General features: G+C 35.2%; 1 protein-coding gene across 1 annotated transcript in view; it reads right to left on the bottom strand.

Moving 5' to 3' along the window:
- The window catches only part of CNGB3 (cyclic nucleotide gated channel beta 3), a 34,391-nt gene extending 27,302 nt beyond the window's left edge, over window positions 1–7,089 (bottom strand). The window contains exons 1-5 of the mRNA XM_027659123.1: window positions 7,082–7,089; window positions 4,522–4,676; window positions 2,906–3,094; window positions 2,128–2,336; window positions 237–287 (exon numbers count right to left, since the gene is read on the bottom strand). Of these exons, the coding sequence (XP_027514924.1) occupies window positions 237–287; window positions 2,128–2,336; window positions 2,906–3,094; window positions 4,522–4,676; window positions 7,082–7,089 (612 nt within the window). The remainder of the gene's footprint in view (window positions 1–236; window positions 288–2,127; window positions 2,337–2,905; window positions 3,095–4,521; window positions 4,677–7,081) is intronic.
- Between the last annotated feature and the right edge of the window lie 9,554 nt (window positions 7,090–16,643).

Below are 16,643 nucleotides of genomic sequence, written 5' to 3' on the forward strand. Positions count from 1 at the left end.
TTTCATGGGGATTATTAATAGTATTTCATATATTTGATTATTAATACATACTGTTATTTCAGTTGTAGTTCTGATAAAACTAAAATGTTAGGCATGTGGCTGGTGAGTGGAGGTGGGGAGACCACTCCGCAAGTGCATCTTAAAAGTCCTTCAGCTTCTAAAACCAGACTGCCTGAAGCAATCTGGGGGAGCACAAAGAACTTCATATTGATATCAGTAACACAAGGTCTACTTACCTGAAATTTCACAGTGCTGTGGTAGAATTTTTTCGTTTCCACTTTGTCTATCTACAGGGATAATGAATGGAGAAAAAGACAAAGTCAAGAACAGAATGTCAAGAATTAGCCTCTGCTACTCGACTATAATAATTATCTACGGATAGTAGGGATGATGACAGTTAAATTAATGATAGTCTAAAAGTATGAATGGTGGGAGAAGTAGTACTTTTATTAGTCCAGTTTACAATAGATCAGATTTTATTAGAACTATAAAAAATGAGGCTTGGGATTTGTCTGATATTTTCCAATCTGTTCCTTACATTTTTTTTCCCACAAAACTTTCCTCTCGAGCCATCTATACCATTTAATGCTTGACCCAAACCCCTTCAATTTCAGGGTGAAAAACTGCATTTATCTGCAGTGATTCCAAGAAAAATGCAAAGAGTGTTTCTGATGGTGTTGTACAAAATTAGCGCTTGAAAAGCTAGCATTAACATGCTAGCATTATTAGCATTATAATAATCATCATTGCATTCATTAGCAGTGATTAGCTATTTATTTTTAATCTGTTCTTCATGGGAACTGAGGCTAATGCCTTAATAAGAAAGGGTAATCACAAGTATCTAAAAAAAATTATCTATTTTTATGCTTTCTGTATTTATATCAGAGACACTTTAAAAAGAACTTTAAAATCTTAGGCATATTTTCATGCCAGCTTTCACTATTATCAGTTTAAGCATTAAACTAAATGCAGGAGATCAGGCAGTAGATGATCTCTTTGTGTGCTAAAATCTATGAATTGTAGAAACAGCTTCAAGGGAAATACAATGTAAGCTTCCTACGTTAGAGTTTTAACTTTGCTCATAAAAATTGAGTTTTGTGGGATTTAGGCAAGATTGTCAGTTGCTGAATGTCTTGGTCTGGAAACTACATTACACTGCATTGCATTTAATATCTATTCAAATGATATTTGCACAGCTTTATCAGTAAAGGTATCAGTAATATTGTGTATGTACAATGTATAAAATTTTATGTAAAAACACTGTCAAAGTTAGTTCCAAATTACATTTGAGGATATATAATTTTGAATTTTCTGTCTGTTGGACACAGTAATGTCATGCTGAAGTTATCAAAACTATTTTTTTTTCTGAAATAGTTTTTTTCTATAAGAAGTTAGAGAATCAAAAGCAAGGAAGATTTTAAAGAAAAGTTGATATTCTAGATGTCCTTTTGGTATGTTAAGGGCAAACTTTCACCCCTTTTCAGATACTTGCTTAAAATTTTATTTTTGATTTTTCTATAAAAAGATAAACCAAAAACAATAGTAAGAGTTAAAATTGAATGTACATATTTTCCCAAAAGATAATATCTCGAATTAATTATTTTCAAAGTATCCTAAAAATTACAAGGATTTTCTCTGACTTTAGAAAAAAATAAATCCACATTCTCACAGTATTTTACAAAACATCCTATCCTGTCCAACCCTAGCAGAATATTCACTGTCTTCGACTATGATTCTGGTATAAGGGGAATAGAAAGGTCAAACTTTCACACAAACATACAAACAGATGTATATATACATGGGTACATGTGATATAATCATTGATTCAAGTTAAACTTCACGAATTTAGTCCTTTTGAGGACTATATGCTTGTTTCAACTGCTCTCATCTGTTACTTTCAAATCTGTTTTTTCTATTTTTAAGAATGTAGGCAACGGTTATGTTTTTTCCCCCACAGAAGAATGGAAGGTCAGTGAAGAATGGCAGGTCAATGAAGAAGAATATATGTAAACAAAAAAGTTACATAATTTGACATAGTGAGAAGAAAAAGCGTCAGATTGGAGGAATTTCTATATTCTACTTTAACACACATCTACTACCTATGGAAATCCCACCTCCAGTACTTACTATTATGTCTCCCCCTCTTATAAATCGCACTCGGGGCTGGAAAATCAGTAAGTCACAGAGGTAGCAAATATCACAAATGACATCAATGGCAAACCAATATATTGTGTTACTTGGGGTTTGATATGGGAACACATAGCGAAGGGGAATAAACCAGCAATTCCAATTATAGGCGATTGTCACAAGCATGAGCCATCCTACGTAACGGCGATCTGAAAGAAAAAACATTGAACTTACAGGCATGAACTTAAGAGTCTATTGTCATTCTTTTAAACATATTTATTGCAGTCTCTGGGAATGATTCTGTCCAGAGCAAACTAGCATTCTCCGTTTTTCAAGGCTACACACTGCTAAAGTGATATAGATGGAACTAGGAGTCACATAAAGAATTTGCAAACAGGAAAAAAGATGAGGTAATGAGAGCATACAGAATTTCATGCATCTGAAGAAATTTCATACTATCATTTTGCATGCTGTTCATGTGTGTTATAACTGACAAAATAATTATTTGGCCCTAATTAATGGTACAAATTCTAGATCAAGAAACTTGAATTCTAATTGTGATTGGTTTGTGTACCATCTTTGTGCATACCATCTTTACAGCTGGTGTCACTTATCACGTCTTTTTCCTCTTTGGAGAGATGTTGTTTAGGGCAGGACCTCTGCATCCCTCTGAGTTGCAAACTGGAATGTGTATCTTATAATGGCTCACAGGTGCTATGTAACATCAGGTCACTTCAATACGTCTTTACCCCATTCTATTGCATAGCTTTTAATTTACCTGTGTATGAGTCTATGGTCTCTGGTAGCTGCAGATGCTCCATGTATTTTTTCAGCGGGGGTTTTTTGAATTTACAGCACAACATATCGCAGTAATGATCCTCCTCTGGCTTTGCTTCTGCCTCCTCTTTCTTTTCTTCTTTTTTTTCTTCTTTTTTTTCTTCTTTCGGTGGGGGTGGTTTCTTTGGTGCTAGACACATAGGATGCCACAAAGGGTGGCATTTTAATAATGGTTCAATAACCACACCCTGTTTTAACATGAACAAGAACTTCATCATGTTAAAATCTCTTCTAAAAACACTAGGCTGTGACTAAAATTACAGTTTATTATACTAAATGTATTAGAAAAAGAATTGAAGAATAAAATCACTGGCATGAACGTGTGCTTCGGCTATCATGAACAGGGCACTTACGTTACAGAGTATACCCATATTGCTCTATTTCCCTGAACAGTGCCCACAAGTTATGCCTTTTATAAGACTTGCAAGAAAAGGTTAGTTCATAATTCAGCATTTATTAATGCAACTGGGCATTTCTCTTTCCATGACTGTTGCAAAGAATGCATGCAGTGAGAATGGAGATAGGAGAAGACACCTGTGCCATGGGCTGATCTCTCCCCTCTCCTGAGACCTGATATACAAGACACAGTAGGTGAAACTAGTGGGAAGCCTATGGTTTTGTATATTTCTAGGCTTATAAAAGTCTTGTGGAACTCCTTTGAGCCCACTTCTTTCTTCTTTGGGCTGGATAATGTTGTCCACACATGTATGCTATTAATTCTGGTTAGGATACACATGCTTAACAGTAAACTGGCAAACTAGATCTGTAATAATTTAGGAAGTAAATGATTTTAAGTTCTACAAAGAGAACAAACGAGGTAAATGAGCAAAGAAATAATTAAAAAAAATAATTCCTTTATCAGATGGTATAATTTATAGTTCTTCATGCACCCTTTTTTACAGTTTTTAATAAGCATATAAGCTACAAACAGCTTCTAAAAAGTTTCAGAACATAGAAACACCACACTCAATTCTTTGTGAAAAGGAAAAAAAAGCCAGACTTTCCTCTGAAGAGGAAAAATATTGATTTGTTTTATGTTTCATATTTTGTAAAAAATCAGTGATTAATTAACATCAGCTGAGTCTGATCCATTCAAAGCCTGGATTTAAAGTCCTCAGTGTGTCCAGAAGATTGCTGTCAAGGGTAAGATTTTTATTTACTTTATTTACACAGCAGATCTCATCATAGTGACTAATATCCACTCATAATATATGTATGTTTCTTCATATGTCTCTGATTCATCTCCGTGAATAAACATATTTGGGAGCTATTTTAAAATCCAGAGAGCTTCTTGACAGGGATGATTCTAGATATTGCCTCTATAAGTTTGTTTTCCCAGATTCTTCAGTGATGGAGTTCAAAGGGAGCTTGTACCTAAGGACCTGGCTCATTGTAGAGAACTATGGATAAATTGTATTCAGTGGGCACAAACTGATCCTTTTCAGTGGATAAATACACTATTCTTACAAAAAATTTATCACAGTATTTTCTGTTCCCACAAAATAATTTTCAGGTTTTAAGCTCAATAAATTCACAGCTATTTTGAGAATCACTTACAAGCTGTAGGACTGCCTTCAGGTGAAGACAGCACTGGGTCGTTCAGCTTTTCCTTATAGACATTTGACCTTTCCCGCATTTTTTTGATAATCTCTTGAAGCTGGGCCTCAGCATACTCATTTCTTGGGAAACCTGAAGGTGTCGGCTTCTGTGTGCTAATTAAAACAAAAAGAAATAAAGCTTTATGTACTGGAAATCAATGGAAGGAAACAACTCTAATTCTATTTCTGAGCTGAAGCCAGACATTTAGATCTTTACTGAGCACAGTGCTTTATCACATCACTTAATTCATCCTAAGAGGAACTTAAGTTACCTGCTCTTGCTTTCTGCTTATGCCAGCAGCAGTTTATATATTATTTCATGCAGAGGAGATCAGGGTACCCTGTATAGCCCACTACACTAATGACTTCCCACTGCTGCTTTTCACCAAGTTCTACTGTGGCTATGTAAAGCCCAGAGCTAATCTGATGTATTCACTAAGTGACAAGGCATGCTTTTCCCATCTGTGCATAAAAATATGCTCATTATTGTATGGTAATATCCTTATGATGACAGGAGATAATTGAGCTAAAGACTGAATTGGGGGGGGAGAGACTATGCTTAATTGATGCTTGGGAAAATTGATTTCATCTAGGTTTTTTATGGTTTCTTATGGGTAACGAGTTAAAAAAGTGCATCTGTTGTCATTGGAAACACTGGTGTTTTTCCTGAGGTTTCTTCCTTTTTGTGCTAGTGGTTTACTCTGGATCATAGTAACATCGAGCTGATATTCCAACACTCACAGCTTTTCCTCAAACCTGAGGACTGTTGATTTTCAAACACCTGCAAACTCATATTCTGAGCTGAAACAAATGTTTTCATTAGGATTTGTGTACTCTGGACAGTCAAATAGAAAGAGATTCTTGATCAACTCATTTGGTCTTATTCATATTTGAAATTTCATCCTCAATTACTTGCTACGGTGTGATTATGCAAACTGGGGCTGCTTTGGAGTGTCACTCAGCTGGCAACCAGGCCACACATTTGGACTTCCTCTATGTAGAGACCAGGATATGGAATTTTTTTCCATACCTTGACTCAATACTTCTCAGCTGATATACCACACTGATGTAAGAGTTGAGTGGAAATGGCTGTGACTGGCACAGGGCAGCTCAAGGTCTCCTCCCACACAGGTCACAGTTGCTATCCCTGTACCAAACCCCTGAAATCTATGCCCAATACAGGGGTTATAGCAGAGAATTGTTCTTTTTGTCTTAACAGTTTTTCAGTTGTGTCTCAAATGCCATGGGGATGTGGATATTACAGCAAGAGAAGTGGCAGACCAGGAGTGAATTATGCTTGAAATGACCAGATTCTTGAGAAAATCTTCCCAAAGTGGTATCAGAGCACCTTGGGTAGAGAAGAAATGAAAACTACTCCAAAGTGATCTCTGAATAAACACCATATCTCCTCAAGACATAAAACTACTTTGAAATTCCTAACAGAAGGAGTTGTAACTAAAAAAGGACAGTGTCAGAGTGGGATGTGTGTAGCTTTTTGAGCAGCACGGTTTTCTGGAGACACAACACACATCACGATGTCCAAGGAAGTATAATTTAAGCATGTGAAAATCCTTCAGCAATAAAACTATTGGATAAAGTGGAGATATGCTGTAAAAGCAGCAGAAGAAGTAGAAGTTCAGAATTACATGCTTGTCATTCCTCTAATTTAAGTCTAGTGTAGCGTCTATTTCTTAAAACTCCCCAGACGAGATTAATCAAAGAAGTTCTGATACATTTTGTAATCTCATCAAGTTCCTTTTGTGTCACATATTCCCTTTGCTCAGGCCATCTGCAATGTAATGAAATCCTTTCTTGTTTTGAGCTAACATGTCACAATTAGTTTTTCGGCTTCTATGCAAAGAATTTAAAATAATACATCGTCTTTGCTGTTGCTATATTTGCTCAGGGCATTAGCTATCTTGAAGTTAAATACACTTATCACAAGTGTCATGCCAAAGACCCCTTCTATCTGCTTTCTAGGGACCTATAAATTGTATGGTATTTTCTTATTTTACAGAATTTCCAACAAAATTTAAAGTCTCCTCTATCATGAATTTGGTGCTGTATCTTTTCAGTGTAGTGCAGAGGAACCATTTTTCTGTTGGTACTGATTAGAATCTATGTGACTTAGTTTAAAACTATTCACCCCACAGTTGATGAGAAATTGATTTTCCTTACCCTACTTCTCATCTGGCTTGCATTGCCTCCTCCTCTATTTTTCTCTAGTAACGAAATGCTTACTTTAAATTTTCTCTTGTTAGTACAGATGGAAGAAGTTGCATGTTGAACACAGCTAATTTGAAGATGTTTATGTACATTCACTTTGTGTGGAGGTGCACTTCAAATTGCCTTGGCTAATGAAGCCCATTCAAACTTCACTAAATCACTTCTAATAAACTTGACTACTTGTCTCGCATCAGGTGGTGCTAGGATTTGTCTCCAAGTTGTTATTCTTTAAGCAAATTTATCCCCGACCTTTGTGCAATATGTTACAATAGGCTTGGGCCTATATTACTTACTGCACCATATAGTCCTTTACAGAGTGGACGTGTTTATTCCCTGAGGAAGTAATAGTTACATGTGGCCTAGAAAGTGAAAGTCAGGACCATAACTCATGTACTATGCACACATTCTTGTTATTACCTCAAACATATTTTGTTTAACAATAGCACTATATGTAACATGAGAACGATAATAATAATGAAGTTTTCTGATATTTTTCACTAGTAGGTTTTATTTTTTTAACTTGTAGTTCTAACCTTGATTGTTTAGTGAATAAAATAACAGCGACTTAATTCTCTCCATGCCACAAGAAAAGATTTAGACACCTAGTGAAAGAATATGGACTTGAAATGGGCTATGGAAATACTGTGTTGAGTGTGCTAATGTATGCAACAGCTGTGAAGTACTGTGACTTGAAAGTTTTCTGTGTTGAGAGTTCAAATAAACAGCAATAAAGAAATGTAATACTTATTTCAGAATAAATGAGGCTTACCCTCTCTAAGTTGCAATCTAGAGTTTAATCTGTTCTTGCTTTTAGGCCATGAACACTAAATACTTGAGTTTGATTCAACCTTTTGTCTAGTAGGAAGCATCTGAGAAAATGTATTTCATAAATGTATGCTGCTACCTGAAAAAAGTCCATACCACTTTTTGCTGATTTCCACTATAACTGTTTTTTTTTTTTTTTTTTTTGTGGCGCTTAAGAAACTTTGTCCTAACTACATGTAAATAGAGTTCTTGATCTTACAATGGAGCTTTTAATGCTTTTATTGAGTTGTTACACTGTGATTTATGGTTGTATTTATGACCTGTGTCTTGAAAAAAATTATTGGTTTTTCAGAATAAATTGTGGATAATCTCTGATTCAGAAAATCAGTTTTCAAAAGAATGTGACAATGCATAGCTATACAGATGTCCACAAAACATGATGGTATGGCTGAGAAAGATTTCAGTGAGATGGAAAAATGTCGTTCCAGGCATTGAGAAATGTCTTAGTTCAAAAACATATCCTCAATTTGTGCTGACAATCCCATAGTAATGCTGTAGAAACCAGAGCCCTCTATGTACCCCAAGTTCCAAGCCTAAGTTCACATATCCGAAATTGCTAGGAAACCTAGTAGTAGAAGAATAACATGTCAGTCATCTTTTTGGCATAGGAACAGAGGTATTCCAAAAAGCTAACTATTTTGATTATGCTCCCTTCATAGTCAATGGAAGGCTTCCCTGAGGAGAGGTTCAGAATGACTGAGACAAGTTTCTACTGTGAATTGCCTACAAAAGGAGCCCATTTTTCTGCTTTACCTGCACAAGAAGCTGCTGGAGTTTAGAAGTGAGCTTTAATATTTTCTTTCATGATGTTGGTACAAAACGTAGTTGTGTACTAATGATGTTTCATAGGACATTGGATTTGGAGGATGAAAAAGTAGGAATGATTCCTGTACCAGAAAATTTGAATTATTTAGTCTAAGTAATAGAAATGCAAATGCATCTAATGGTCCATACTGCAGACATGTACTTAGAATCAAGTTGTAGGAATTTCTTCTGTAGATGCTGGGATCATCAGATGTAGATGACAAAAGGATAAATATCAGAGTGTTTAGTCAACAGCAAGATGCCTATGAGACCTATGTAATCTGGCTATGAAAAACACAAGTGCAAATGTAACTTTAGAATGCATATGACACACTACCAGGGAATGAAGCATTAATATTGGGATATAAGCCAATCTGAGAGTTATTCTGACCAGCTATATTCAAAAGGTGAATTCATGTAGGAGACTCTATATAGTCTCTTAGAATGGCCAAGACGGCTGGGAATGTGGCTTTAAAAATGACAGCAAAGCAGATTGAGAGGCAGAAGAATCATCGTCTATAAATTCAAATTTTGATGGAGAACTATTTAGGGAAAAGAAGTATTTGAGCTGCAGAACATTAAGAAGAATATTATAAGAAGAAAAAATGTGAACAGAAACACAATGAATTAGTATGAGTTAAAGGTCTGAAGAAAGTTTCTAAGCCCTTAATGACTGGAATTCTAGGCAGCCTTTTAATATGAGTGAGTAGCAACTGAAACAAGCATGACAGACTTCAAGATTGTATTAGTTAGGATCATAGAAACTGTTGTAGGCTATGATTTACAGGAAAGCAAAAGAATCTATGCAGCCTAACAGGAGACCCTTTTCAGCAAATAAACTTGAATTATATAGAAGGTTTGGAAAGTGAATAAGTGGCTTAACCTGTATATTTACCACCAGGTCCACTACCACCATAAATCTTAATAGCTCAAATGCTAAGAAAGTGAGATTCTGCGATAAATATATTATCTTAAAGTCTTGGAATAAGTTGTTGACTCATTAGATTCCACTGAATTTCAAAAAGTTCTTAATTAAATTTTAATTTTCATTAACAGTCTTGAAAAAACTATCTTCCTTTGACCCATCATCTCTTCCTTTAGTCATAGAATCATCAAGGTTGCAAGACACCTTCAAGATCACCAACAGTCAACCAAACACCACCATTATCATTCCTAAACTATATCCCCAAGTACCGCATCCAGATGCCTCTTGAACACTTACAGAGGTGGTCACTCCACCACTTCCCTGGACAACTTGTTCCAATGCCTGAACACTCTTTCAGTGAATTTTTTTTTTGTCTAATATCTAATCTGAACCTCTCCTGACAAGGGAAAATGTTTGAGAGAGACTCATCTTTAGTGATCCAGAAGATTATGTCTTTCTCTATTTGCTGCATATTTTGAAATACTAGCATTATATTAAATTTTCTTTGCAACAAAAAAAGAACTAATTACATTTTTATTTTAATTTTATTTTAGGACTGAGTTATTCTTCACAATTAATTTTGATTTTAAACTGGTTACTTTTGTCCTACTATGTACTTTCTTACATATTTCATTAATGTAAACACAGTGATATCATAATATTTGGGTGGTTTTGGTTTTTCTTATATATATATAAGCAAGAATGGGTCATAAGCATTTATAAGTTTCATGTGAACAACATATAAATAAAACTTTCCATTGAAATGCATGATTTTCCTTTAGTTCAGAGTCTGTACAGAATTCCTGCTTGTTTGGGCCCTAAGTACATGTTCTTAAAATAAAAGGTAAACACTGTCCATTTCCCAGGTCTCATGTTGTATTTATAAAGCAAAACAGTTATGGAAACAACATTGTTTAAGGAAGGTATTGTCTGTCAGAGTTATTTACTGGTATTGGACTCAGAATAAACTTCCTGATGGAGTAAAGTCTGAAATCTAATAATCTAGGCTGCATGAGATTCCTCCTCTTTAGTTCAAAGATTTGTCACAACAGCTTCTTTGACAATCATCCTAGTTATTATGTCACAAGAGTCTGTGAATCCTCTAATCTTCTTTACCCTGCTCTCTCAGGAGAAGTCTGTCTCAATACTGAACACTCACTGAGGTACCAGATTAAAATGTGAATAAGATTTTTATTTTAATTAACAATTCTACAGAAGGAACTATGTGAAGAAAGTAGTATGGATGTTGAAGGTATCAATTAGCTATGAAAAAATCACCTTTCTTTAAGGCAACCGGTGATATAAAGTTGTTTAATTGCGCTAGATTTTTACTATGATGTAAAAAAATCATAATTTCTAATACTAATTACTTTAGAACAAAGGTATAATATTCTAAGAAAGTCATTAGGTCTTTCTTATCTGCAAGTAAATAAATCAATCTGGGATATCTTCGACTTATCAGGAATTTTAAAGATATTGCTTATCATATACACATAGTGTTTGTTACATTCAAACACATTCAAATGCAAACTCATATCTTATTTAGATAAGCATGTAATAATTTATGCCTACATAAAAAAATGTCTTAGAGCATGATCCAGTGCTGTACAGAGCTCATGAGCAGCACAGATCCTTCTTCCAATTTTCTATTCTTCAGTTTTTATTAATATACAGGGAACTAAAAGCTAAAACTAAAATACCAAAAAATTTCCCGTAGTGAATTTTTTAAAACATTGCAAAAAAAGTCTCAAATAAGGAAAACTTAATTTTCATTAGATGCTTTCATTTTTCATCTGTTTCCACACAGACCCTAAAATAATCATAAAATCATAAGACTGTAGAGAAGTTTGAGATATCCTGTAAGCCTGGTCCCCACAGCTCAAAGCAGAATGAGGTATACCTGATAGATTCTTGTCTAACCTGTTCTTAAACATGTCTAGTGATGGCTATTCCATAATCTTCCTAAAGAATTTATTCTAGTACTTTACTACCTTCGTTTTACAATTTTTTTTCTCAATGTAAATCCCTTTCAGTACAATTTGTCCTATGCACTGTGAACATGGAATAAAACATATTGTCCCTTCTCTTTTATATCACTTTTTGGTTGTTTGCACATTTTTGTTTTCTCACTGGGTTTTATTGTTTGCTTGTTTGTGGGTTTGTTTTTGTTTTTGTTTGTTTGCTTTTGTGGTTTTTTTTTTTTTAGAGGAAAAAGATTTGGGATAAAGGTATTAATTGTATGATGACTAAGAGTAATAGTTAATTTTATAATTTTCAGTGTGCAGAGATGTGCATACCTGGATAAGAATCTTTTAGCTGCTGGAAGTTTCAGGAATCTATATTTCAACTAGTAAAGTTAAAAGAGAAAGAAGTAGTGGTGTAGATTCAGCATGCATGGCAACTAAAGTTACTCCACTACTGGGAGCCCTGATAGACTTTTACAATATGCTGAACTTCATGCCATGCACTATTGTTGCCTATGCTAATTATATAAAATTACTTTGGTGCAATTGTCTTTCTGCAATTCTACCTTTGTTAGTGGTAAACTGTTGTACAGCAGTCTGTGTAGAAACTCACTTCATTTACCTTTTCCAGGATCACAAAGAAATATGGTGAGAGAGAAAGAACCCAATCCTCTGAAATGATTTCCAGTTACCACTATTTAAGGCCATCCTTTCTCCTTCTGCAGGTGTCTGATACATTCTTTTCCAAATTCAGCAATAAAGTAGGCATATTCCCTACAGACACAGATCATCACACCTCTCCTCCTGAGTATCATTTACCCAGGGTACTGAATAAGACTGGGCTGCCAGATTTGACTTCTCATCTCACCCTCATGTCTCCACTTGTCACTTTTCCTCTGGTCCTCTCTTGGGCTGTACAACATAGGATGTTTTAAACCTAAATCGTTCATATTTGGAAAATGAGTAAATCACTGCAGACATAGTACTTTAATAAAACATGTTGGACAAAATTAAATATAGACATGAATACTTACACTTGTCATGAAGTAGTAACCAGTTTTCTTTTACTAAATAATAATAAACATTATGTCTTAGATTTATATGCCTCTTAGATTTATCAAGAGAAACCCTGATATATTTGCAAATGTTTGGTACAAATGTGATTTAAATAACTGCAATCTATATTGCATATAGTAATGTACCTGTCACAATGCTCATTGCTTTGTGGTTTTTTCCCTGAAAATGACAGAATAGATAATAGCAGAGATAATATTTTGAATAAATTATAATTTCTTCCTTTACAAAAAAGGTTACTTCTTGCTTTGAAAAATATTAAGTCAATGGAGGATTTACACAAAATGCTTTTAATTAAAGAAATAAATCAGTGGCAAAATATTACAAATTCTTACATATTCTAAAAAGAAAAACAATTTCTTCCATTTATACTGCCAGAAATGAATATATATGAATATTATGACCATATAATTTAAAATAATGTCATGAAAGAAGAAAAAAACCAGCATTTCAGTCTGTATAATGGCATTCCTATCCCCTTACTCACTTCATTTCGTTTTCTATGAAAAACTTCCAAATTCTCTACCTTTTTAATTTCAGGCTACCTACTTGATTGTCATGCAGAGTGAATGGCATTAAATAACATGGGTAACTGCATCGTGCAGAACAGATGGAATTTAAAGGCTCTAGGAAAATACATCTCAGCAGTAATTACAGCAAGTTTAATCCATTTTGGTACGGGTCGTACACCATCACCTTTCTATTTAATTTGCAGATTCTCGATGTAGTCATTGCAGAAATTTAAATCCAAGAACTAAAAGTGACAGGTTCTGAAAAAAAAAATACCTAAGCAGAAGAAATATAAGTACCAAGAAAAATATTTTTATTTTCTAACATATTATTGTCTTTTCAGTCAAGCTTACAAAATGTACTGGATGCATTCTCTCTGTTTACAATTTCAAGCAGTGCAGTGATTAGCTGTAAACAACTGAGGAAATATATTAGTCTCTCTATAAAATGTGTTTGCAACTGCATTTTAACACGGATTTTTGGAAGGCCCAGCATTGACCTTGTTTTACTTCATCTCAATTGAATTGGAGTTTAGTGCCATGAGTAGCATCTTCTGTGTCCCTACAGGAATCAAGGATTTCTGGACACTGTAGAGGGTTGTTGCCGGGTCTGTTTCACCAGTGTGTGGAGATTTTGTTCTTGTGATAGGACATCGTTTCACTAAGATGCATCTACTTGGTGAATTGATGTGATGTAACTAGTGTATAGCAAGCACTAATGAGTACAGTAATTTTCTTGGTCAAGGTAATTGAGGTAAATGAAGTGCATTACTCACTAAGAACATGCTACCAGCAGGAGTTCTCTTTATTATCCTGGTTGTGCACCACATAGAAAATTACCTCTTAATCTTTGTTGTGTTTTCCTTTTTCACTATTAGCAAAATTAAAGAGGAAAAAATCTCCTTTATGGGCCTAAGAAGGACTGGTATAGTCTATTAGGTAATAGGACGTGGCTATGAAAAGGGCAAACTACTAGCATGAAATTCAGTCTTCCTGAACCACCCCTTTTCATATGGTAGTTTGCAGCACTGAAGTTCACTTTTGTTTGAAAATGTGTTTCTGCATTTGAAAAAGCAAAATCAGAAGAATAATCTTTCTGGGTGGGAATGTTGAAGTTTTTTTTGTATAATTGTTAACATTTTATTAAAATTTCTTTAGTGCGTTTTATATTAACTTATTTTTTTCATAAGAGCTAGGTTCTGAAGGTGGTATATCAGATATAATATTTTGTTCCTCTCTAATCATAACTGAGAATGTATAAGAACTTGAGGTGAAACCTAAGAGCATAGGAAGTACCAGTTACTTGCTGTATTTTTTTTTTCTTAATGTGTTCTTGGATATTTGGCCTGCAAATATGGATTATTATTTTACACAGTATTTTACAGAGTGGGGTTCATGATCTTTGACTGGGGTTTCAGAGTACTGACTTAGTATAAATAGTACATTGTAATCTCTTTGATAATCTGGGAAGATGAAACACTTACAAATTTAGCTGGGCTTAAAGGCTTTTAGAAGACACAGAGGAGAGAAAAGGTCACAGAAGCTCTTTGTATCCCTCCATCTATCCTCTCAGATTCTTTGTTCACCATTCTTCCTACTTTTTCCTGGACTTGCTGTGACTTCGTCTCATTCCCTGATACCCGACATCCACTATTATTTTTTCCTTAGGCATCCATTTCCTCTCTGTTTTTACCTGCCAAAAGACTTTGCGCAGTCCTCTTCTTCACCGGATTTATCATGCCACAGGCTCTGTATTTGCTCCTAGTCTTCAGTGTGCAGTCATGCAAAGGTTTCAAATTAGCCTCTCCTGTGTCACTTTGTGATCATCTCAGTCTTGGCTTTCTGATTATCTTTTTTTTGTTAGATTTTGGACTACAAATAGTATTCTCACAAAGCATTTTGTCACTTTCTTTTGTGTACAAATGGCTATATTCCTCTGCTTGCACAGGCCAGGGACTTGTCCTCGTGAGTCCCTGGTGATGTGCCAGGTTTGCTTATGTGCTACCCAGTCCCTCACAGGAAATGCTTGCGTGGCAGCTCAAAAAAAGTGAAGGATTGTGTGTGCACATACGTGTTTTTACAAACCCTCCACAACAGAAAGGAATCTGCACATGTTATAAAGGCTGCAATGATGTTTTGTGCTAGTTCCTTGTTAATAAGACTCCACTATCTTCTATTACAGTGCAAATGAGGTCCTAAATGTTCTTCTGCTCCCGCATTTCTTATTGTGAAGAGAGAGGATAGTCTTAGCCCGCTGTTCCAGAGGTTATTATTACTCAGTAAATAGCTATTCATGAAAATTGCCTAATACTCTGTTACATTATCATTAAAGAGGGAGGAGAGAAACAATATATCGGCAGACAGGACCAATTTGTGTGCAATCCCTTCCAAGCCATTAGGAAAGAGACATTAAAAGTTTCTGTCACTGGGCCGTAATTCAGCGCTTGGCACATTGTCCATTCTTTCTTGTCTTCTCTTTCAGACATAATGTTCAGGTGGCTGAGACCAGTGCTGCATCTGTCTACCTTTTATTAATGTCTATCCTCATGTACTGCTATATTTTAGAAAATGAGGATATTTTGAGAGGCAAAGACTGATTTTTTTTTTCTTGTGGACAGTTTCTATTGGAATTTTTAGGAATAAATGCAGTATTTGTCAGAGTTGTTGTTCACTTAACAAGAGAAAAATATTTGTTCTTTTAGAGAAAGTTCAAAACACTATTTTCCTGTTGATAGATACTACAATCTGTGTACCATCATGAGTAAAAAGTTGCCCTAACACAGTTGAATTGAAAGAAGGATGTAGCTGGTGCACAGTCTTGTAAACTGTCATACATATAAGTAGTCTTACTGATTTCTGATAATTACATTAATAAAATTGTTAAAAAAGCAGTATTACCTAAGATTTTAAAATTTAAAGTCCTTATCTGAGAGCTCATTACTTTCTCCTTAAATTCTGCATGGAGAGACATGGATCTGATTCAAATGAAAAATGTGCTGTTCCAAACAGGACAACTGCCTTCTCTCTTCCTTACTCTCTGTGTCTGAACCTACACAGATGCATTTAAAAAATTAAATGTCACAGTAGCATCAGATAAGGTGAAACCTTTTTTATTAACAAAATTTCCATGAAAGTTGAGGTGCTCTGGATGTATGTGTTGTGAATAAATATATGTATCCACAAACCTCATTTTATTATATATATTACTCGTGGTCTGTAGGCATACTGATGATTTCTTTCCATGCAGATCAAGTGACTTTTGATTAAACTTTGACTCTTGGAAGACAGTTAGTATAAGAAAATAGTCTATAAAAGTTAATGTCCCTGAAGAGCCTTCAGTGGGACTTCTACCCACACTCTCTGGCTTTGTTGTCCCCTTAAGGTCAGGCCTTAGTCAGTGCCTGAGCTATGCCTAGCTATGTCTAGCTCCAGTTCTGTCTCTGGTCCTGTCTCCTAGAGAGATTTTGAAGCCACCTTGTTTCCAGCCCTGTCTCTGTCCCTGTCTTTTTTGCTCTTGACCTGACTCCCTGGATAGACCCTTAACCTTTGCCTTGTTGATGGAGCCTATTGCTAGGATCCTTCTCTGCTTGCTGTATTCAGACCCTATGGGACTGAACCTTGTTGGTAAGGACAATGCTTGTGCTGGGTCTATCCTTGGCTTCCATCTCCTCTTCTCTAAGGGAGCCCTTACTGTAATCTGAAATACAGTTGGGCAAAATCTGAAATTCCAGTTAAGAAAAGACTACCAGTGTTT

The sequence above is a fragment of the Corapipo altera genome, unplaced genomic scaffold (assembly GCF_003945725.1).
Source record: "Corapipo altera isolate COAL_440 unplaced genomic scaffold, ASM394572v1 52, whole genome shotgun sequence".
Taxonomy (NCBI): domain Eukaryota; kingdom Metazoa; phylum Chordata; class Aves; order Passeriformes; family Pipridae; genus Corapipo; species Corapipo altera.